This window comes from Sander vitreus, chromosome 8 (genome assembly GCF_031162955.1).
Source record: "Sander vitreus isolate 19-12246 chromosome 8, sanVit1, whole genome shotgun sequence".
Lineage (NCBI taxonomy): Eukaryota > Metazoa > Chordata > Actinopteri > Perciformes > Percidae > Sander > Sander vitreus.
In genome coordinates this window covers 1,871,317-1,894,771 of record NC_135862.1, presented here as the reverse complement: position 1 = coordinate 1,894,771, position 23,455 = coordinate 1,871,317, and the positions used below count along the sequence as shown (strand labels likewise).

Below are 23,455 nucleotides of genomic sequence, written 5' to 3'. Positions count from 1 at the left end.
ATTTCCTTGCTGCTTTTCCTCATCCAATTAAAAATTCGATTTGCAAAGTCATTTTTTTCCAGTTATCCCCTGTAATGGTGTTTTTAAGTGAGATGTTTCATTAAAAAACATAACGAGTCAAAGTCCCAGAGTCACAGAGCTCCACTGAGAGGTGGAGCAACAGTGAAAGAAGAGAGCTGCAACGTCACATTTCCTGAAAAGCAGGTGAAAGTTTATATGAGCGACATCAGAGCTGAAAGGTTTCTCCCTAAAGAAACATTAAACTGAAGCCAGCAGCTTTTTAACAGCAGAATCTCTGCCAAAGACGGGTGAGTAGATCAGACTTTAGTGTCCACCTGACACTGAAACGTTAAAACCAGAATCTAGTACAAAGAAACAAAGTAACGGCAGATGAAATATGCAGAATAAAAGGTTATATAAATGTGACACAATTTGGTTAAGTAGCCTTGAATTCAAACTCTTTCCTCTCAGCCTCGCTGTCTCTGTCGTTCCTGCTGTCTCTTTGTAAGCGGGGGTGTAGTGCCATTTGTTTAAAGGGGTGATAGAATGCAAAACTTACCTTGTCATAGTTGGATAACGACAGTTCGGTGGGTAACATGAACATACAGAGAACCTCAAAATCCCGTTGACATCCCTTTCCTATGCAAATCTCACAATCTGAAACTGCCTCTGAAAACGGGTGAATCCCATCGAGGCTAATAGTTGACGTCAACTCGGTGGCTGTACCTTAATTGGCTCTGCTCTGTCAATTTGTCACGCCACAAAATGTACATAGCTACAGACCACTGGTCTGAGACCAGCTGGTCTTCTGAATGTAGGTCAAGTAGATGTCAGACACTAGTTTAGCTGCGAGCTTTGCACTTCCAGGGGAATTACAAAGAAGAACGTTTGGAAGTTTTTCCAACGATATTGAAAATGAACCACGGTCGTAAATGCAGTGTTCCAGGCTGTATCGGGAATGCTGACACTTTTCACAGTCCATCGCGAGCTCCCGCTGGTCGTGGTGCTCCAGGTAAGCGGTAGGTAGTGGTTCAGTTACCCCAGAAAACATGAGCTGGGTACAGAGCACCATGCTGCCAGTCGTGGAGCTCCGTCAGGTCAGCGGTAGTTGGTGGTCTAGTTACCGGGTAACTGCGAGTGTGGCAGGCATGTTCCCTGATATTAATAAATTAAGTTATGTTTTCATTTATATTGCAATGTAAATAATACACTTAACCAGTAGCGGAGTGGCAATCGGGAGAGTCGGGACTTTTCCCGGTGGGCCGATAGTGTTTCAAGGCCGTGAGGGCCGGTCTCTGCCCGCTGGTCAAACTGTGCAGCCTCTGCTCAACCCGTACGGCGGGCAGCAGCAGCGGGCATCATTAGACTCACACACTGTCACATACTGTTAACGTTACCGATAGACTTCCAAAGGTGTGGGCTGCCCAGGCCGCGGGCAATGGAGCGGGAGTTGTGGATCTAACGCAGCGGCGCAGAGGACTTGCAATGGGCGGTGTGCTGCTGGAGCTGCTGCTGCTGCTCTCTGTCTGTGGGCTTCACTGTCCGCTAAATGTCCCCGTGCTGAGACGCTGAACTAGTGGAGCTTTTTTATGTCCCAAAGGTAACGTTACAACAACACTAGTTGTAATTAAAGTGTCAAAACTTTGCATTGGTGTGTGTGTGTGTGCGAGACACACTGGAGGATGACTGAACTGTAACTAAATCGTGTCTCTGGTGCTTTGTACAGTAACATTAGTTGATGAGTTTAGCGACTTTTTTCACAAAAGCGAATAGCGACAAATCCGGCGACTTTCTGTAGAAAAGATGCCAGTATTGTCGAGCACGCGAGGTGTTTCCCTGTGTTATTGTCTCAATGTCAGTAATCAGCTGAGGAAGTTTCATGGGGATAGCTGTTAGTTAAATGTTGACCCTGTTCACCTATAGGGTCTTGAAAAGGGGGGACAAAAATGTTTAAAAAAAGTGCCAAAAGCATAAAAAAAACCGTCAAAAAAGTTGGAAAAAGTTCCCAAAAACCCCGCATTTTTCAATTTTGACCCGGAATGACAAGTTCATGGACGACGGTCAAGACAACACAAGGGTTAAAACAATGGTTCCTTGATTTCAGACTGGAGGAAACAAACTGGCTTCTTATTTCCAGCCAAAAACCATCAATAACGAAGGTAACATTAGCTCTATGAGATGGTTTAATGGTTTATCTCCAGCTGACTTGTTTTAAACAAGTCCTCCGAACCATACGTTAGAAGATACCAGTTGTTTCTTCCTACCCTCTAATACGACCCAAGGAAGCGTTTCATAAATTAGTGCCCATAGAAGTAGCAGGAAATAGGAACAACAGAAATGTTTCCGGGATTGCTCCAGTGCTGCCGGATAGTCCCCTGGATGTCCCTGCTTTCGGCTGGAAGTCACTCTTTCTGGACGTCCGTCCCCTTCCTCTGTCTCTGTGTTGGCGTTCTAACCTCTGGTGGATTTGTGAGGACTATGGTTAACTGCTCCTCAGATCTCTGCAGGGTAAATCCAGACAGCTAGCTAGACTATCTGTCCAATCTCAGTTTTCTGTTGCACGACTAAAACTACTTTTGAACGTACACATGTTCCACCAAAACAAGTTCCTTCCTGAGACTATTTAGCAGAGGCACCGTGGCTCCGTCTGGAGCTTAGCACCGCCCAAGACGATTGTGATTGGTTTAAAGAAACAGCAATAAACCAGAGCACATTTTACTCCCATCCAGGAATGCTGTGTGGACTAGCCAGACCTTCCTCCGCAGCGCTGTGGAGGAAGGTCTGGCAATGTGAGACTACCGTCCTCATATCTTAACCAGAGAAGGTAACGATCACGTTAACGTTGTGAAGCGGTCGCAGTTTGGTTTAGGCACCAAAACTGCTATGTTTAGAAAAAGATAGTGGTTTGGGTAAAAATCTGACATTACTTCACTTCCTGAAGGTTAGGGTTAACCACGTGACGCAGAACGTGACGGAGCTCCGTTTTTAAAGTTTAAAAAAACATGTACCGTTTACTCTTATTTTTAAGTCTTCACCCTTTGAATTGATGTAAAAATATACCAAAAAAGAAAATCAAAGTATACTTTATTATCCCAGTTGGGAAATTTGTTTGGTCAAAGTGCAGCACATTTAAGACTCACAGGCATATAAGTAGGTACCCCCCCCACACACACACACACACACACACACACACACACACACACGTAGGAATACATAGTTAGGTATGAACACAACTCACAGACTTCCCCCACTTACACTTCAGTCAATCAATCAGTAGCAGGCTTGAAACATATAGGCCTAAGGCAACATTCAAAAACAATTACACACTGAAAGTTACATATAGCCACTTTGACCTAACAAAACAGTAATTGACGTCTTTCTCTTGATGCACTAAAAAGGGTTGAGTAGCAGCTCGGTGATGATGCTGTTTGTGACTTCAGCGTTTTGCAGGGGAGCGAGTCACCGCTTTAGCAAACTGCTCACAGTGGACCCGCCCGTCAGTTCCAACACCCGCCTCCTTCAGCAGCTCGTCCACTGACAACAGAGAGACACGGCTGTCAGTCAAAGTATGTTGAAGGAGCCATTTCAGTTATAGGGATTAAATAAATACATTTCTTGGTACGTTCGCCTGTAGAGGCATTAATGCTACGGCCACACAGATGCTGCGTTAAAGTCATTTTACAGTAACAGAGTTCACATCATCATCCAAGTTAGAACTAAATAATTTACTGAAAGCTCTGATAACTTGGTGCGTAACAATACAGGAGAGCCTTAAAATGAAAAAAATGTTCTTTAACTCGTTAGTCCGTCATTTAAAGCCATTATACCTAAACGTATAGAGGGGCGAAGTCCCTCCCCCTCCAATGGACCACCATGGGACGTTATTTCGAGAGAAAAAAATCTGCCCAGTAGTTAACTAGAGAGACAAATTATGTTTTGATCCCATTTGACTTGAGCTTCGAATTAAACACGTTTGTCAGTTTAAAAGATAATTTTCTGAGTGAAGAAAGTCTCAGTTTGTCGTAAAACTGTTGAAGTATCAGACTTTGAAAATACGTAATTAGAAAGAGGACACTAAAGTCTCTAAGTGACGTCTTTCTGAAGCTACGATGTCTGTGTGTTTGGTAACAGGATGTAACGTTACTCACTTGCTCCTTCTTTAAAAGACAAAAAAAAGACGCTGGATAAAACACATCAGGTACATGTGTTGGGGAACAGAGCTAAGCTAGCTAGCCAGCTAGCGAGCGAAGTGACGTATGATGTGCGAGACGAGAGATTTAGTTCACCGAGCGGTTTCACACAAAACGTAGTGGTACTACGACAAACATATGTGTAGTCTAGGGGATGTCCAAAATAAGACCCTGAGGACGGTCAAATCTGACTCCTACTGATTAATTCCCGCATCTTCTTTTATGGACTTATGTTCACTCTACACACGGATCAATCAGAGACGATGAGTCCAGCATAAGAGTTACAACATGGCTGTGGGTTCACAAAAACAGAGACTAAGTTTTCCTAGCAACAGACATAAAGTCAGGGCTTGGTCCACCAAGATCTCGTCCGAAGTGAGCCCCGTCTTCTCCTTACCCTAATCTTTTATTGTCTTCCTGCAGGGAGGTGTCTTCGTGTCTCTAGGCAGACTGTCATCTTCGCACAACACATGCCAGGGTTGAAGCCACCTGTGTTGACCAGCTTCCTTTTCTTAGACACATTTCCTGTTTAGTTTTTTTACCCCAACTGTCTGGTTCATATCCTTCATGGCTCAATTCAAACAGGATCAAAAAAATGTGACGTCTCTCTATGTTCACTACCGAACATATTTTTTACGAAATATGTTCCCATGTTGGTCAAACGGAACGGGAGGGACTTCGCCTCTTTATTGAATATGATGCCGTATTGTTAATTCCACAGAAAAAAAAAAATAACGTGGATGTTTCCCTACAACGCGCTTCCGAATAAAGTAAATAATCAGTTCACAACTTTCATTGAATTTGGGTGTTTTATTCAATTTTATAGCATTTGAAAAAAAAAAACATAAAAGAACGCTGAAAAAAGTGACAAATGTTGGGAAAAAAAACTACAAAAACGCCTATAAAGCGCAGGACAAAAATCGACAAAAACATCGGTAAAAAGTGACAAAAATGTCGGGAAAATGTGACAAAAACATTGAGAGGAGGAACGACGTAAAACACGTTAAAAAACATTGAAAAAAAAAAGAATTTAAAATTGACCCAGAAAAACAAAAAGTATCTTGTTGGTCGAAGGGAAGCCAACACAAGGGTTAAATGAAAAAACTGGACGTTTTACAAAGCAAACATCGATCAAAGACCTCTGGTGGTTTGTTGCACCTCTCTGTGTAAGTTTAAGTTATACTGTTGTTAATGATTTGTGAAGTTTGGTGACCTTGTGTAATCCCAGCGTTGCTCCACACTTCCACCTGAGCAAAGGTCTAATCAGACAGAACAAGTGACAACCCCTGTGTGTGCAGAGAGGGCTTTCAGGAGAGAAAGTGGTTTTCTTCTACAGACACTCCACAAAAAGGAAGAAGAATTATGACCAAAAGTCATAAAAGAAATCAACTCCAGGCACTCATGGTTGGTTACAAAAAGAGATAAAAGGCCTTTAATAATAATAAATGGGGCTAGACATAAAAAAATACACCAACATGCAGGGCTCTCAAGTGTTGAAGACATGCAAGAGTGACATTCTACCTGTTCTACATTCATTTTAATGTATTAATAAACCCCTGGACTGCAATATTGTTAAGTTTGAGCAAGATTTCTGCTCATGTTCAAAACTTTGTGCACATTCAAAATATATCTGTTCTCTGAGATTTGGAGGAGTCGTGATATTTTGAGAAAAATAAAGTTATAATAGTCACTATATTTCAGAAAAGAATCCACCTGCACCACAGTCTGCTGACGCGGTAGATCTCAGACCTTCTGTCAGACTCAGAGCCCCGTTTGGGTCTCTGGTCTCTGAATGAGCGAAACAACGTTTAGGGAAGTGTCTGTACGCTGCTGTATGCTTTTTGTTTCATTGGTTGTTGCGTTAAATCTTACCCAGATACAGTAGTGCTATTTTCTGATTGGCTATTGTGTAGCCCCTTTCTTTTTTTTGATTGGCTGATAAGTGGCAGGCTCAACTAAGAACTCCAGGGGAGACACGCTTGATTCCTGCCGGTTCCATAGTGAGAGCAGCGCACCAGAGAAAGTTTGGGCGCTGCGTGGTGGGAGTGTGTGACAAAAGACCGAAATGAGTGACTGTCACGCTCAATGCGTGACACTTGAGAGCCCTGAACATGTGTTGGCTTGAGCCTTCCTCAGGGTCATAATTGGTCATAAATCTTCTTCCTTTTTGTGAATTGTATCCCCTTCCATAAGCACCGGTGGTTAAAAGGATACCAGAAGTGCTCCTGCAACTTCTTTCTTTTACACATAGGAACTTGTTTCTAGAAAAGTTCTTTGACTTGAAAACTTATTATGAAGAGCAACATTGGTATTTTTCAACCTGGCCCCTGTTTCTCTTGTTTTTTGTGACTAATGGGTTAAATTGGTTCAGTTTTGAGCGAGAGCCCTGCAGCCAAAAGCCACAAACTGGGCTGCTACGTAACCCTATGTGGACGTCAATATATATATATATATATATATAACCCATTCTCACTCCCAACTCATCCAATACTAATGCTTGGTCAATGTCTCTTAGCGTCAGATACCGACGCAAAAATCACCCTTTAGCGTCTGTATAGACTTAGTCAGCATTCCTGGGAATTCCCACTAAAACATCATTTCCGTTTATGCCATGGGGGAAAACTATGGTGCTAAAACAGTCTCATAAGTATTTGCAACTTGTTAAACACAATGCACAAATGAATGCAGAGCGATTTGTATCCGCAAATGCGTATCTGTGTCCGTGCGTCTAATTTGTAGCTCTAGTTTTTCAGCGCTGTTGTTGTCACAAACAATTTGTGTCTCAAGCGACGATCCCAGCGCTCTCCAGTAGATGGCGGTAATGCAGCACTTATGGCTGCCAACTGCTGTTAAACTACATGAAGACTATGAAGAATCCTTGTCAAATGTTACAGACGGTTGGGAGAAACTACTTGACGCTCCTCCAGGTAATATTATTAGGACTTTGTCATCAAATAAATTGCATTTATGTTTTCAGCATTATTGTTGCTGTGCATTTATAATTTGCTTTGTGTTGTTATAGCTGCAGTGACAGTTTGCTACATTTGGAGTGAGCCAACGTTCACGTTCTCGCATTGCCAGACCAGTCCTCCACAGCACTGTGGAGGAAGGTGCGAGAGTAGGTGTGTGCAGACCAACCATGTGTTTAGGTGTGTAAGAATCCGCCGATGGCTTCTTACCCTCTCGGTGAGTCAGCTTCTCTCCCAGCCCGGTGAGTTTGGCCCGCAGCTCGGAGGCGAGGATGAATCCTTTCTGCTCTTTGTCGGCCATCCTCATGGCCTCCAGGATCTCGTCCTGCGGTGCCTCCTGCTGGAGCTGCCGGTGCATGATGCTCAGGAAGGTGGAGAAGTCCAGCTCTCCACCCCAATCTGCAGGAACATCAACATCTTAATGTTACTGGACCGGCCCAATCATTTATAATGTCACCATGTTACCGGATCTACTGCTACGTTTCCCCCTCTCATTCCCCCTGCTCTGGCGTTTCCCCCTCTCATTCCCCCTGCTCTGGCGTTTCCGAGCCCCTAAACCGGAGACATTTGGAAACTCTTCTGACCCGTTTTGGTTTGGAATCTGCGGGGTTGTGTTGCAGTCTCAACGGCTCCAAATGGAGACCTTTGGCAACACCGACACTGACGCCAATGTTTCTCCTCCTGATTGGGTCTTATCGGTCACGACGTCTCGTTCTTTGAGTCTTAAAGCTACTAACGTTACCACTGGAACTACCAGCAGGGGGCAGAGTCTCCACGCTGCCTCCTGTTTATACCCAGTATACCAGGATGATGAGGAGATATGAGGTTTGGGCGTGTTAGTTTATACAGAGATTAGTTCTTCTACTGGAGATACAAACACTTGGTGCACCGAGATCACTTTGGCTCAAAACCAAAAAGTGTAGCGATGTAAATGTAAGGCAAGGCAGTTTTATTTATATAGCACATTTCAGCAACGGGGCAATTCAAAATGCTTTACATAAAACATTAAATAGCAATTAAAAACGAATAAAATTCACAGTGCAGTATAAGAAATTAAAGAAAGGCAACATCAAAAAGAAAGGTCTTCAGCCTTGATTTGAAAGAACTGAGAGTTGCGGCGGTTTTTTCCAGATATGTGGAGCATAAAAACTGAACGCTGCTTCCCCCTGTTTAGTTCTGACTCTGGGGACAACAAGCAGACCCGTCCCAGACCACCTGAGAGGTCTGGGTGGGTCATAGTGTAGCAGACCCGTCCCAGACCACCTGAGAGGTCTGGGTGGGTCATAGTGTAGCAGACCTGTCCCAGACCACCTGAGAGGTCTGGGTGGGTCATAGTGTAGCAGACCTGTCCCAGACCACCTGAGAGGTCTGGGTGGGTCATAGTGTAGCAGATCAGAAATGTATTTTGGCCCTAAACCGTTTACTGATTTATAAACCAGCAGATGTATTTTGAAGTCTATTCTTTGGGGCACTGGAAGCCAGTATAGAGACTTCAGAACTGGAGTGATGTGATCCACCTTCTTGGTCTTAGTGAGGACTCGAGCAGCAGCGTTCTGAATCAGCTGCAGCTGTCTGACTTTTTAGGGAGACCTGTGAAGACACCGTTACAGTAGTCAAGTCTACTGAGACATAAGTCCTTTAACCCTGGAGATATTCTTAAGGTGGTAAAAGTTTGACTTTGTAATTGTCTTAATGTGGCTGTTGAAATTCAGGTCTGAGTCCATGACTACACCAAGATTTCTGGCTTTGTCTGTTGCCGAGTGCTGACTTTCAAAAATGTAGCCTCAGGTGGTGGAGAGAATGAATATGAAATAAGTTGTTCAAACAGTGAAGCAGTAAAACAGTATGTAAAGAGCAGCTGGTGACACATGTTAAATAAACTGGAAACTGAGCTGTTAATTACAGCTGCTACGCACACAATTTCGGATTCTACAAAGATAACACAAGAGAAAAGTCAAATATCAGTGACCTTTATATAAACAGACGGATTAAGAACACAATAAAAAAGCATTGCTGCTGTCGAGGGAAATCTTTATTAACTTATCAGGAAGAAAACCTCCTGGTAATATACTGTATTTTATGAAGGTCTATAAAATATAGTTATGTGTTCGACTATAGATATACATGATACTATAGTTCATTGTCGTTTAACATTCCTGTGATTTCTGGCTGCAAACAACATTTTCTTTAATGCTTTACGTAAGTTTAAAGCTGGAAGTTTAACTAGAGGTTTGAGGTTAGTGCTAACATAACGTAACATGCTAATTTTGGCATTTATCTGACTGTTTTTTAAACCCTTATTAAGCTCAAGGCTCACAACCAACGCAAGTGTGAGGTGAAAAGGATTGTAAAGACTAGATTTATAATGTAGAAATATATATATACATAAGTATACACATATATCATATCTGGGGATGTTGTAATAAACTTTTACTGTGCACAGGCTGTACTAATGAAGCGTTCGTACATATAGCTATGAAAAGCACGACCGCTAGTGGCAGTAGTCATTGTGACTGGAGCACCTTGTACAAGACGACAAAAATGACGGGTGTTCGTGTCCCGGGAGTACTACTTAAGGAATGGGGTTTTAACCCAAACCACAATTTAAAAAAAAAAAAAAAAAAAAATCTTAACTAGTTGTTTGTGTCTAAAACTGTCGTCGCCGCTGTCACACCCACATTTTTTGGTTATACTTAACTGTTACGTGACCAGCAATAATTTTGTGCAATATCATACAAACCTGCCCATGAGAATGTGTTGCCTGACGTGACCAACCCGTTCTCACTCCCAACTCGTCAAACACTGACTGACGCTTGGGCAGTGGCTCTCAGTGTCAGATACGACCCAAAAAGCACCCCTCAGCACGTTTATGGAACGCAGCGGGCAGAGCATTGTTATTTTAACAACTATGCGGAGCTTGACGATGTACTCTAGAGAGTGACAATGGTAGTGAGTAGTAGTAAAGCCCAAAACCCCGGAGACTGAGGTTTGTGTCCCGCGTGGCACTGAAATGTTGATTTTATAACCCTAACCCACAAACTTTTCATAAACCCAACTGTCCCATTCTTGTCCCGCGTTTATCAGCCCACCCACCATCTTTTCCTTAACCTAACTGCGTCAAAAGTGATGCCAATAGTCCCGACCCAAGTGTTTAGATCTGACGCTAAAGGAGACCTGCAGTGCCCTGCAGTACTCTGCTACGCCATGAACTGCTACAACTATAATTCCTAATCATAGTTCCATTATCTTTATTGTTATTATAATTGCCACTGTTCATCACCCCCCCAACCAGCACCATCAGCCACCTACCAAGAGCCTGGGTCTGTCCCAGGTTTCTTCCTAAAAGGGAGTTCTTCCTCGCCACTGTCGCAGTGAGTGTGGTCTAGACCTACTCTATCTGTAAAGTGTCTCGAGATAACTGATACTCTTTAATTTTAGAGTCAATAACAATGAGACGCAGCCAGTTTAACATTGATAAATATGGATCACAATGCTAAAGATATGGCTTGGAGCTGAGTGCCCCAGACAGTAAGTCAAACAATGTTAAAAGAAACTCATTGGTTTGGGTTTGCAAATGAGATTTGTTGAAGATAAGTGAAATATTATAAAACCCCAGCCTTATCCTTTAACATGGACCCATTTAGAGGACTGTGCCGTCTTGACAAAGGGTTTCGCAGTCTGTTGTTGCTTTTCTGCTCCCAATATTTCCGATTGAAGCTCCTGCTGTGATCCCACAGTGACGACAGATGATGACAGCGCGTGCAAAGACGCGATGATGACAAAGATGATAAAGATGATGATGGCAAAGAGCTGAAATATGATCAGAGAGGAGCCGTGATCAGACAGCATGAAACACCGCAGCAGAGCAGCGCTGTGCTCACAGTGTGCGTTATGTGTGATTTGCATTTGTTTTATTTGTAATTCTGTCCGACAAGAATCATTGGTATCAGTTCATGTAATCATCCTGCGAGGTGATGACACGCGCTGTAATGCCAAGACGTGGACGACATGTTAATGCAGCGCTTTGCTTTCACAGAACGACCACACTGCCTTCTCTTTGCTGTGTTCATATACTGTATATTCATACTAAAAATAGATACTAGCTTCATAAACACATGATTGTCAGTACAACCTAAGCTCAGAGGTGGTGTAACAGTATACATAGAATAACAAAATAAGTCAAAAATTAAACAAAAACTGACACGTTTTCATAAAATTTCAAACTTTCAGTCTGTACTTTTTTGTTGTTGTTGAGATATGCTCATTTAATGAGCAGAGAGGAAAGGCGTTTTGGAAGTTTTATCTGCAGTAGAATGGTGTCACTCGGTATGTGAAAGACAGAAGCCTTTTAGCTCTCTGCTGCAAAACGAACGAACACTCTAGCTGTTATGGTTTTGTGTTGTCTTCAGGTCAAATATGACAGTAAGTCAGCAAGTAAGACAGAAATGAGGGATCATTTACAGGCTGCTTTATGCTTTATAAACAGGCAAATCAAACCAGATCATGATACCACGTGATACAAGCCTTCCGTTATCCTGCATGCGCCCCGACCCCTCCTCCACGCAGTTGCTAGTAGCCAAGAAGGACACGGAGGATTAAAAAAAAACATGATGGACTCTTCAGAGGAGGTCATTACCTTCATTCGAGCTTCTGCACGGGAAAGTCGCTAGATGACAATCTTCTGAACATAGTCATACTGAGAAATCCAGAGAGAGTTGTGTGGAGCTGAGAGTCTTAATTAGCTCGTCATACGTTTCCCCAACGTAAATGCGCCAATAAAAGAAAAGAGAAATACATGAGTACATTTAGATTTAAAAAGCTATAATTGCATGAAAACATGTTGTTGACGAGTCTCGAAGCTCGGGTCTGAAGTCTTTTGGGTCGAGTCCCAAAAGACTTATATTGTCAAGTCTGAAGTCAGCTGTTTGTGCGACTTAAGTGCGACTCGAGTCCGAGTCTCAGACTCGAGTCCCCATCTCTGCCTGCTGCAGGTGTGTTTAGGGCGTGTCCAAATCCACTTTTGCTAGTTTGACGGCGGATAAAAGGGTCCGTGCGCCGGGCGCATGGTTCTAAAGGGTTGACCTTAGTGTCTTCGTTAATCAGAGGTGTGTTTTGGGCGTAACATGCAATCAACCAATCAGAGATCATCTCCCATTCCCTTTAAAAGCCTAGCTTTTAGCTTTGTAGCAACTCATTTGGCAACGGCTTGAATGTAACGGACGTTCATTTAAAGGTGCACCACATCAGATGCACCAATCAGGGCCAGGGGGAGGGGGTGTCTGTGTGTCAATCACTGCTCACACACACGCATTCATTCTCCCTTGTGGGGGGGAGGGGCTTAGGAGACTGTTTTGGGCTTTAGCAGAAAGGGGGGGAGGGACTGAGAATTTGTGCATGTTCAAATTGTTTGGCTAAGTCCTGGATCGTCACAATCCTTCCTACAGCACCTTTAATATCTAAAAGTTACGCACTAAAGCTTTAAGGGTTAAACTGTGGGATGGACAAGTGAGTGGGTCCTAAAACACTGGGATTTAAAGCGGGGAAGCTGAGTTTGTTCACCGGAAGAAGTTAAGGAGAAAACACAGGACCTTTACACAGGAAATGGGTGTTTGTTTCCAGGGGAGTAGTAACCCAAAACACAATCTTTTTTCTAATCTTAACTGTTGTCACCGCATGACGCTCACTTTTTGTCGGCTAAACTCAACTGCAACGGCCTCTGAAAGGACCGTCGCCTCACAGTAACCCTTTTCTCGGCTATATTTCACTGTGCCTGTACTTTTGTTGCGTTGTCTATTTGTACTTGTCTGTTCTTTTGGCTGCTGTACATGTCCAAAGTAGAAGAAAGAAGAGGAAACTAAAACTCATCTTGTTTTAAAGTTATGCTAAGGTAATTTCCAAAGAGAGTGTAACGCCTGCCTCACAGAGAGAACAGTCTCCAGACTGACAGGATCAAATCTGGATGGGGAAAAATGAGGGGTGTAGCACAAAAATCTGGGCCCTGTAGAAAGGCATTTTCTATGGCCCCCTCCCCGCATCCACAGCTATTCATTCTAGGATCTTTTTGGGCCTTCCTCACATGAGGGCCCTGGGTACTCAGTCCCCTTTCCCCCCCCTAGACCGATGCCCCTGCCCTCATTACCACCACTGAGGTGCCCTTGAGCAAGGCCCTTAACCTCCAACCGCTCCAGTGGAGCTGCTCAGTGGCCAGCAGATCAGACTGTGGTTGTACTGGACAGCTTCCAGGTATGAATGTGGAACTGTGTGAATGTGATCAGGGCGTTCTTGCAAAAGAGGCTTCCTCTCAGTGAACCTTCCCTGAATAAAAAAAGAGTAGAGCTGCAACGTCACATTTCCTGAATGAAAGTGAAAACCTAGTCTGAGCACAGCAGAGCTGCAGTCGAGACAAGTCTCTGTGTTTCTCTCTTAGGAAACATCCAACTGAGCAGCAGCATTTCTCCTAACACTGGTGAGTACAGTTACTCATAGTTCAAACCAGAATCCAGAACAAAGAAACAAACTAACAGCAGATAAAGTAGGCCTGCTAAAAGCTAACTAGCCTAGCTTCCCTTTGAGTTTCCAAACAGAGTACAGTGTCTGATTTAATCTGCCATTGCTTATAAAGGCAGATAGACATTTTACAACTTAAAAAAAAAAAACGCTCAGCCCCACTGTCTGCTGTCTGCCTTTGTAAGCAGGGATATAGTGCTATTAGTTTGAAGTATTACTCACATGCAAGTACAGGCTCGTTTCAAAGGTTATGTAACCACTGTTTTGTAAAATCCTTTTTGTTTAACATGAAACAGCCCCGAAATCATCATCCCCACTGGTTCATGTCCCCACCAACCAGTGCTGTGCCAGGCACGTTTGGACCTTGGAGCACTGCTGTTATGATGAGGATTTGCACCGTAATATATTTATTTGTAATCTTCTGCATGTGTGTGTGCTGCTGTGCGTCCCTGTGTGTGTAACAAGTATAGTGTGCACGTGCTGTGCACGAGCCTAGGAGCATTTTACTAATGCTCTGTTAAAATAACAATGAAATGCTGCGTTATTGACTTTAGACCAGGTTTTTGTTGGTCAATGGTGCCATCACTTCCTGCTGCCTCAAGATAGCAATAAGCCCAGAATGCACCTGAACACACCTCCCTGTAAGACCAGCACGCCCAGAATGCACCTGAACACACCTCCCTGTAAGACCAGCACGCCCAGAATGCACCTGAACACACCTCCCTGTAAGACCAGCACGCCCAGAATGCACCTGAACACACCTCCCTGTAAGACCAGCATGCCCAGAATGCACCTGAACACACCTCCCTGTAAGACCAGCACGCCCAGAATGCACCTGAACACACCTCCCTGTAAGACCAGCATGGTCCACAGATGGGTGTAGGTGCATTTGCTATTTAAGCGACGCGGATCGCTGGGCGGGAAACTGACAACTGGGTCGGTCTTCAACTAGCAAAGAGACTTGCGTCGGGCTTTGGTTCAAGATAGGACCCTCAAGGTCTTTGGACAGAGAAGGAGATTTTCTTTCGCTCTGCTCCCTCAGATGCTTCAATAAAACAAATAATTAAAGCTGTAAGCAGAGATGAACTGGCCCTCACCCTTCCCTAATCTTTCGCAATTTAGGGTCACGTTAGTCAGAGGATCATAACCAAATTTAAAAGAAATCCGATATACCCTGTAGGAGGAGTTTGAAGGAATTTTGCATAAAATACGTGAAAACCCATACAATTCAAAATGGCTGACTTCCAGTTGGGCAGAGCTAAGGAAAGCAAATAGTAAATATGTTTGAAATGATGAGAGCAATGTGTGTACTGAATTTCAGGAATAGTGGAGCAACTATGTCCAAATTAAGGCCTTCAACACATTAGGGGGGCTGTTGCATGCTGTCCTCCTCTCCTACTTCAATGCCTAACGAATCTCTCTCTCTGAGCCTGTCTTTCACTGGTTGAAGCCTGAAAATGTTGTCAACAAATTAATAACATAACTAATTCCACTGGTGGGACTGTTTCAGACCGATACCTCCGGTTCAGGCTGCTCCTCATCCTCAACACGGGCCTTTTTCAGTCGCGGAAAATACTTTTCAATACTCATCTGGATTGAAGCAGCAAACATTCAGTGTCAGAGTAAAAAAAGTGACTTAACATTATTTATAATAAGTTTATTGGATTCACAGCTGCTACATAAAGTGTTTTTACCTCGACAACCCAACTGCATTTTACCGCAAACTTGCGACTAGTTAACTTCCTAAAGCAGGCACAATCGCTTGTTTGCTAAGAGTCGGGTCGGGACTCAACATTGTAGTCGCAATATAAAATATTTTTATAGCACACTTTTTAATGTGTGATTGTGTAAAGGTGTTCAGATAGATGCCAACCTTTCGTGAACTTGTGAATTTCGCCAGCCGTCTTCTCTCCTTTATGGAGACAGACGCTGTGTGCACGGTGGGCCTCGATGGTGTTTTTAAGCCACCAAGCACCGCACCGTGGGAGGAGCTGTGTGTGTGTGTGTGTGTGTGTGTGTGTGTGTCACAAGTGTCAGAGACGGAGGAGGGCAAGAGAAGGAAATGCAGCTGAACGTGTTTTAAATAGCGTTTAAAAAAAATAACGAAACTCAATGTGTTGTTGATAGTGAGCCACACATTAGTCTATATGTGGAAAACAACACAAAATACAGAAACTAAGCATCTCTCAACACATACTCTCATGCAACACACAACATGCTTCCATATACATAGACAGGTAACTACATAGTAATGTTACATTAGACAGGTACCTATAGAGTAAGCACATAAATAACCTACTTATTGCGCAATGACAGAGCACAACCCAGCCAGCCTACATGTTAATGGACATACCACGCCCAAGCCCAAATGTGATATCAATCGAAATAATTACTTGTTTGAACATGGCGGCAACATTTTGAGAGTTTTTGTGGATCCTAAAGTCCTCAAACGTGTCCCTTAAATTAAACCACAAAATCCAAGATGGCTGACTTCCTGTTAGGCTTAAAAAAACAAAAACACACATTTTAAACATGATACATGTTTCTAAAGATGAGAACAAGGTCCCCACCAACTTTTGTGACCATCAAAAGAACATGTGTGCCAATATTTGTGAGTTTTCCAGCATCCAAAGCTCAGAAATGAGATTGCGCAGCAGAAAAATAATCATTTCAAAAACCAAAAAGGTTCCTGGCACTTTCAATGCTTTAATTAAAAAGATGTATAATAACAGTTTTGTCTTGTATACTTTTGTCCTCAGAGTGTTGATATGTCTGCTGCCAGCAGTCTGCTGACTGAAGATCAGTTTCTCTGCTCCATCTGTCTTGATGTGTTCACTGATCCAGTCACCATACCATGTGGACACAACTTCTGTAAAACCTGCATCACTGAATACTGGGATATTGATCTTCCCTATCAGTGTCCCAACTGTAAAAAGGGTTTTAGCACGAAACCTGAGCTGCAGGTCAATACTTTTATCTCAGAGATGGCTGCTCAGTTCAGACAGTCAGCTCAACAGGAAGCCAGCAGCAGCAGCAGTTCAGAGCAACAAGTGTCCAAACCAAAAAGAAGTTCCCTGTGACGTCTACTCAGGAACCAAAAGAAGGACCTGGATGTTCTTCCTGCTGTGTCTGATGTGTGTCTTCATGGCCTGGATGGTTTCAGACCAAAAGAAGCATCTTGTTGGTCCGCAGAAGGAAGAATATGAAGCAAAGAAAGCTGAGCTGTGGAAGACAGGGGCTGAAATTCTGCAGATGATCCAGAAGAGACGACTGAAGATTCAGGAGATCAAACACTCAGTGGAGCTCAGTGATGAAGATGCTGACAGAGAGATAGCAGAAGGTGTTGAGATCTTCTTAGCTCTGATGGAGTCTGTTGAGAGAAGCCTGGCCGAGCTCGTCGAGATGATCCAAGAGAAGAAGAGAATGATAAAGCAACCAGCTGAAGGCTTCATCACAGAGCTGGAACAGGAAATCTCTGAGCTGCAGAAGAGAAGCACTGAGGTGGAGCAGCTCTTACAGTCTGAAGACCACCTCCACCTCCTCCAGAGCTTCACCTCCCTGAACGCTGCTCCACCCACCAAGGACTGGACAGAAGTCAACGTCCGTCCACCTTCATATGAGGGGACAGTGGTGAAAGCTGTGACTCAGCTGGAGGAGACGCTCAGTGAACAGAGGAAGAAGCTGGTTTGGGTCGAGCTGAAGAGGGTCCAGCAGTCTGCAGTGGATGTGACTCTTGATCCTGATACAGCACATCCTAATCTCATCCTGTCAGATGATGGGAAACAAGTACATGATAGTGATGTGAGGAAGAATCTCCCAAACAATCCAAAGAGATTCTTTAACTATGTTTTTGTCTTAGCAAAGCAGAGTTTCTCTTCAGGAAGATTTTATTACGAGGTTCATGTTAAGGGGAAGACTATGTGGACTTTAGGAGTGGCCGGAGAGTCGGTCAACAGGATTGTACGTACTCTACCTACTCCTCATGATGGTTACTGGGCGATATGGTTGAGGAATGACAATGAGTACCTCGCTCTTGCTGACCCTGCAGTCCTTCTCTCTCTGAAGTCTCGGCCCCAGAAGGTGGGGGTGTTTGTGGATTATGAGGAGGGTCTGGTCTCCTTTTATGACGTTGATGCTGCAGCTCTTATCTACTCCTTTACTGGCTACTCCTTCACTGAGAAACTCTACCCATTCTTCAGTCCCGAACCTCACTATGGTGGTAAAAACTCTGCCCCTCTGATCATCTCTCCTGTCAGTCACTGAGATCAACCATTTGTTTTTCTAGATTCACTTTCATTTGATGTAATGAATGTGTATTTACTGATGATGTTCGATGTACATATACTCAGGCTTTTTACTAGCTAATTTTTTTATCAAGTCTTACAGATGTTATTGTGTATTTTGAAAGCAATGTTAATTTATTGTATTTAATGATTAATCTCATGATCCTGCCCGGTAAATTTCATATACACAAATCTAAATTTGCCAAGTCATCACCCTGTCTAAAAGTTTTTTACTTTAGTCTGGAACATGTTAATCATAAGAAAGGTGTATTCACCCTTCATTGTTATAACTGTCATCTGTCTTTTTTGACGTTATGTGAAATCTGTTTACTTTCTACCATTTACATTCTTAATAAAGTTCCAAAAAAAGGGAAACTGTGAGCAGAACTTTCAATTCTTATAAAGGCATTAATAATCAGCTCTATGTTCCCACAGCTCTATGTTCCCACAGTTCTAGGACATTTTCAAAAGTAGGTCTTGTGTTCCTACATTTCCCTTCAATATAAGCCCTATTCTCCCACAACATTTTTTAGGGTTAGGGGTTAGGGGTTAGGGGGATAACATCTGATACAAAGTTATGGGAAACATAGGGCTGTGGGAACATACGGCTGTGGGAACATAGGGCTGTGGGAACATAGGACTGTGGGAACATAGGGCTGTGGGAACATAGGACTGTGGGAACATAGGGCTGTGGGAACATAGGACTGTGGGAACATAGGGCTGTGGGAACATAGGACTGTGGGAACATAGGGCTGTGGGAACATAGGGCTGAGGGAACATAGGGCTGTGGGAACATAGGGCTGCAGGAACATAGGGCTGTGGGAACATAGAGCTGAGGGAACATAGGGCTGAGGGAACATAGGGCTGTGGGAACATAGGGCTGTGGGAACATAGGGCTGTGGGAACATAGAGCTGTGGGAACATTGGGCTGTGGGAACATAGGGCTGTGGGAACATAGAGCTGTGGGAACATAGGGCTGTGGGAACATAGAGCTGAGGGAACATAGGGCTGTGGGAACATAGGGCTGTGGGACCATAGGGCTGTGGGAACATAGGGCTGTGGGAACATAGGGCTGAGGGAACATAGGGCTGTGGGACCATAGGCACACTCCCAACGATACAGTATGTTTCTGCAAATCTTTCAGTTTTGTTATGTTGCCTGTTTGTACTTGTCTGTTCTTTAGGCTGCTGTACACTTCCATTGTAGAAGAGGAAACAAAGGCGTATCTTGTTTTCAATCTATGTTAAGGTATTTTCCAAAGAGGCAGTAACGCCTCCCTCACAGAGCTGCACTGAGAGGAGGAATGTCACATTTCCTGAACTGCAGGGGAGAGTTTTTCTGAGCGACAGCAGCGCTGCAGTCAAGACAAGTCTCTCCGTTTTTCTCGAAAGAAACACTCAACTGAATCCAGCAGCTTTTTCTCAACAACAGCCGAATCTCTGCCAAACACTGGTGAGTACAATGAGATAGAATATTTGCTCAAAGTTAAAAAAACTAGAATCCAGAACAAAGAAACAAAGTAAAAGCAGTAGCCAAATGAGTTGATACAAAGCTGATTAAGCCTATCAGCAACACTAAACTCTCTGTATTTCTTGGTACGGTGCTTTCATCGGCAGCAACTCAAGTGATGCGTTTTACGTCACCGCTGAGAAAAGACAACAGCTAACATATATCTCCAGAACATTCTGACGCTAACATGGTATTTTTCAAACGGACACATCAAAAGAAAATGAACTTTGTTTGAGACCTGTTTCTGTCTCAGGACCAAACTCTTGTGAGATCTGGCAACAAAGAGAAGCTAACGTCAGGTAACGTTCCTGAACGCCCTAACAAAACTAATCTTCGTGATGCTAAATATGTCTTTTACCTGTGTAAATATCTAACAAAGCAAAAGATCATATTAATAAATTATTCAAATATAACTTTTCATTCACTACACGTTCAAACGAGGCCACGCCCCTTCAAGAGACAGGATGTATGTACCGTTTAATACCATTGCCGCTGCTTGAAATGTGCTATCTTGAGTATAGAGGATCTTTGCTGAAGGCTAGCGTCAGACGTGTTGATTTCATTACTTAGGATTCCTTATAGGGGCGACAGAAACTACGCACTATAGCTTTAAAGCAACACTAGCTTTTCCCGCTTCGGTCCCCCTACAGGTTGGAAGCGGAATTGTCCATTACATTACATTATGCAAGTTTGCCAGATCGGGTAGCGGATCTGTAGTTCGAATGAGACATAATGGGACAATTATGCTTCCAACCTGTAAGGGGACCGAAGCGGGAAAAGTTCTCTAGTGTTGCTTTAAGCAAGACGGCAGCAGTCGGCAGCAGTCGGCAGCAGTCGGCAGTGGCGAAACACTAATGTTGGGTGTGTGCTGATACCACAGCACCAAATTCTGTTCTCAACTTAACAATTCCAAGTTTGTTTAAATATATATATGTTACTTTTCAAAATCAACATTAACAATGCTTCACATGGCTATGAATATTCACACGCAATCGCAAGGTAATGTAAGTCAATAGAGGCCAAACGGCGTTGATAAACACGCTAAAAAGCAAGTATGCGTCTTGATAACATGCCAATAATGGCATATGAATTGGCGTGTCACACATACGCCACTTCATGAGATCAATCTGGATTTTTCTACAGACTTTCCTGTTCTTACATCACAGCGTCTGCTATTGCTGTTTAGAAGCCGGTGAGCGTGAGTGGTTAAAGCAGCGGCTGTAAAACGGTGGAATGGTTTTATTTCCTATACATTCTTCGCAATAAAAGTCCCCCATATTATTTTGTAATTTAAAAATCTTTTGTTGTGAAGCAGCAAACTCAGAACATGTTCGGTCTTCATCGGTAGTAACTTATACTGGCTCCTATAAGCTCTGCTCCCTCAGACGCTTCAATAAAACAAATAATAAAGACAAATACTGGCTAAATATATCACAGTGAATTGTAATAAATGTGTTAAAATCAATATTTAAGTGGAAGTAAACATATTTAGCCTGTCAAAGTTTGATTTTATGAAACAAGTTAAAAGATATGTAATGACAGTTTTGATTTTTCACACTTTTTGTCCTCAGAAGATCAGTTTCGGTACTCCATCTGTCTGAATGTGTTCACTGATCCAGTCACTGGGATGTTAATTATCCCAACAGCGTCCCACCTGTAGAAAGGCTTTCAACACGAAACCTGAGCTGCAGGTCAATACTTAGATATCTGAGATGGCTGCTAAGTTCAGACAGTCAGCTAAACGGAAACCAAAAGAAGTTCCCCGTGACGTCTACTTAGGAACCAAACTGAAGACCTGGATGTTCTTACTTGTGTGTCTGATGATTGTCTTCGTGATGTGGATGGTTTCAGAACAAAAACTGGCTGAAGGCTTCGTCAAAGATGGGAAAAAGGGAATCTCTGAGCCGAAGAAGAGAAACACTGAGGTGGAGCAGCTCTATGTGGCTCAGCAGAAGAAACTCAGGAAACAGAAGAACCTGCTCCATGAGTTTGATCTGAAGAGGGTCCAGCAGTATGCCGTGGATGTGACTCTTGATCCTGATACAGCACATCCTAATCTCATCCTGTCTGAAGATGGAAAACAAGTTAAACTTGGTGATGTGAGGAAGAATTTCCCAGACAATCCAGAGAGATTTGATACTTGTGTTATCGTCTTAGCAAAGCAGAGTTTCTCTTCAGGAAGATTTTATTATGAGGTTCAGGTTAAAGGGAAGACTTCATGGGATTTAGGAGTGGCCAGAGAGTCGGTCAACAGGAAGGGACTTATTATACTGAGCCATCAGAATGGCTACTGGGTGATAGGGTTGAGGAATGAAAATGAGTACCTCGCTGCTGCTGGCCCTGCTGTCCGTCTGTCTCTGAAGTCTCGGCCCCAGAAGGTGGGGGTGTTTGTGGATTATGAGGAGGGTCTGGTCTCCTTTTATGACGTTGATGCTGCAGCTCTTATCTACTCCTTTACTGGCTACTCCTTCACTGAGAAACTCTACCCATACTTTTATCCCGGTCCTATTTATGAGGGTGGTAAAAACTCTGCCCCTCTGATCATCTCTCCTGTCAGTCACTGAGATCAACCATTTGATTTTCTAGATTCACTTTCATTTAATGTGATACATGTATATTTACTGGTGATGTTTGGTGTACATATACTCAGGCTTTTTACTCAGGGGGAGTGTGCAATATATTGGCTATACTGCAGGGTATCATGCAATATTCTTGGTGTGTATTTTCTGAGTGTATGGATCGGTGTCTGTTAATAACAATAACATTGGAGGACTCATTTTCTTTCCTTTTTTTTCATTTGCTTCTTACTACAACACAGATTTGAACAGCAGTGAATTCATTGTATTTTATGATCAATGTCATCCTGCTTGGTAGATTTCAAGTACAGAAATCTAAATTTGCCAATTCTTCGTTCTGTTTAAAAGGTATTTTTTTTACTTAAATTTTTTTACTTAAATACTCTGGACCATGTAAATAATAAGAAAAGTGTATTTACCCTTTATTATTATAAACAATTATTTGTAGATCTATCTAATATTTAATTGAATAAAAATGCTGTTTATTAAAAATGTTTCTCTTTCTACTTTTCCGTCATCTTTTTCAATTTATTTAGTCTGTCATCTGTGTTTTTTGACGTTATGTGAAATCTATGATGTCTGACTTTGTACCATATACATTCTTAATGAAGTAACAAAAGGCAAACAGTGAGCTAACTTTGGATTCTTAAAAAAGGCATTTAAGAGACTGTATGGTCCAGCAAATCTATCATTTTTGTTGAGTTGCAACAATCCCAAGTTTCAATTCATATTTCTTAAGAATATTAACTCACTTGTAGGCTACTTGCAGTCATTCAAAATCACACTTAGGTATATATGCTCACAGTATTCATCCTATGTGTAAATTATCAGAACAGTTACTACACCAGGTGGCAGCATGACATTTTTTTTTCTAAAATAGCACATTTTACACTGCTAAGAGTACACCAGTTTAGTGTGTGTTTAAGCAGTTTGATACTATCTGGCAGTGTAGGGTGGGGTTGTGTGTTGTGTGTTCTTGCTAGGGATGCACCGAATCCAGGATTCGGATTCGGCTGAATATTGGGCTTTTTGACGGGGTTGGGTTTCTGCTGAACCCTACGCTGTCACTCCGCGCTACGCTGGTCGACGTAATGATGGCGCCGTTGATTACAGGAAGGTGTTTACGTAGGTGGAGCTTCAATGCAGCAGGCTGAGAGGAAGTGGAAATGGAACTGGTGAGCAGAAAAAGTGTTGTTTGGCAGTACTTTCAGTCAAAAGAAGGCCGTTCAAGTCCAGCTACATGTTCAATCTGCAATGCTGATTAGTCTGGTGGTGGCGAGGACCCTAAACAATACACAACATCACCGCTGTTACAACATCTGGTATGAAACATCTGGAAGAATACGAGCTGAGCATGAAGGAATCTACAGACAGCAGCCAGAATGCAGCAACTTCAGGTACGGCAAAGGAAGGACAGTCAC

General features: G+C 42.9%; 2 protein-coding genes across 2 annotated transcripts; one reads left to right on the top strand and one right to left on the bottom strand.

The window, feature by feature from the left end:
* Nucleotides 1–3,188: 3,188 nt before the first annotated feature.
* Nucleotides 3,189–14,270, bottom strand: calml4b (calmodulin-like 4b). Its single transcript, XM_078256357.1, has 3 exons — nt 13,889–14,270; nt 7,370–7,558; nt 3,189–3,534 (listed from the first exon to the last, which is right to left on the bottom strand). The coding sequence occupies exons 2-3, from the start codon at nt 7,515–7,517 to the stop codon at nt 3,437–3,439; spliced, it is 246 nt and encodes an 81-aa protein (XP_078112483.1). The 5' UTR covers nt 7,518–7,558; nt 13,889–14,270; the 3' UTR covers nt 3,189–3,436.
* Nucleotides 13,503–22,540, top strand: LOC144521644 (E3 ubiquitin-protein ligase TRIM39-like). The gene is given in 7 exon segments (XM_078256202.1): nt 13,503–13,625; nt 13,963–14,064; nt 16,426–16,731; nt 16,733–17,923; nt 19,213–19,401; nt 19,712–19,757; nt 21,310–22,540. Coding segments are annotated over 6 exon segments (2,520 nt in total). The 5' UTR covers nt 13,503–13,625; nt 13,963–13,989; the 3' UTR covers nt 22,023–22,540.
* The last annotated feature ends 915 nt before the right edge of the window (nt 22,541–23,455 follow it).

Bases quoted from the DNA above. Each gene is read 5' to 3' on its own strand.
- calml4b (XM_078256357.1), bottom strand. From the start codon at position 7,517: ATGCACCGGCAGCTCCAGCAGGAGGCACCGCAGGACGAGATCCTGGAG. The intron at 3,535-7,369 runs GTAAGAAGCCAT...CTCTGTTGTCAG, and splicing joins GAAGCTGACTCACCGAGAGG to TGGACGAGCTGCTGAAGGAG.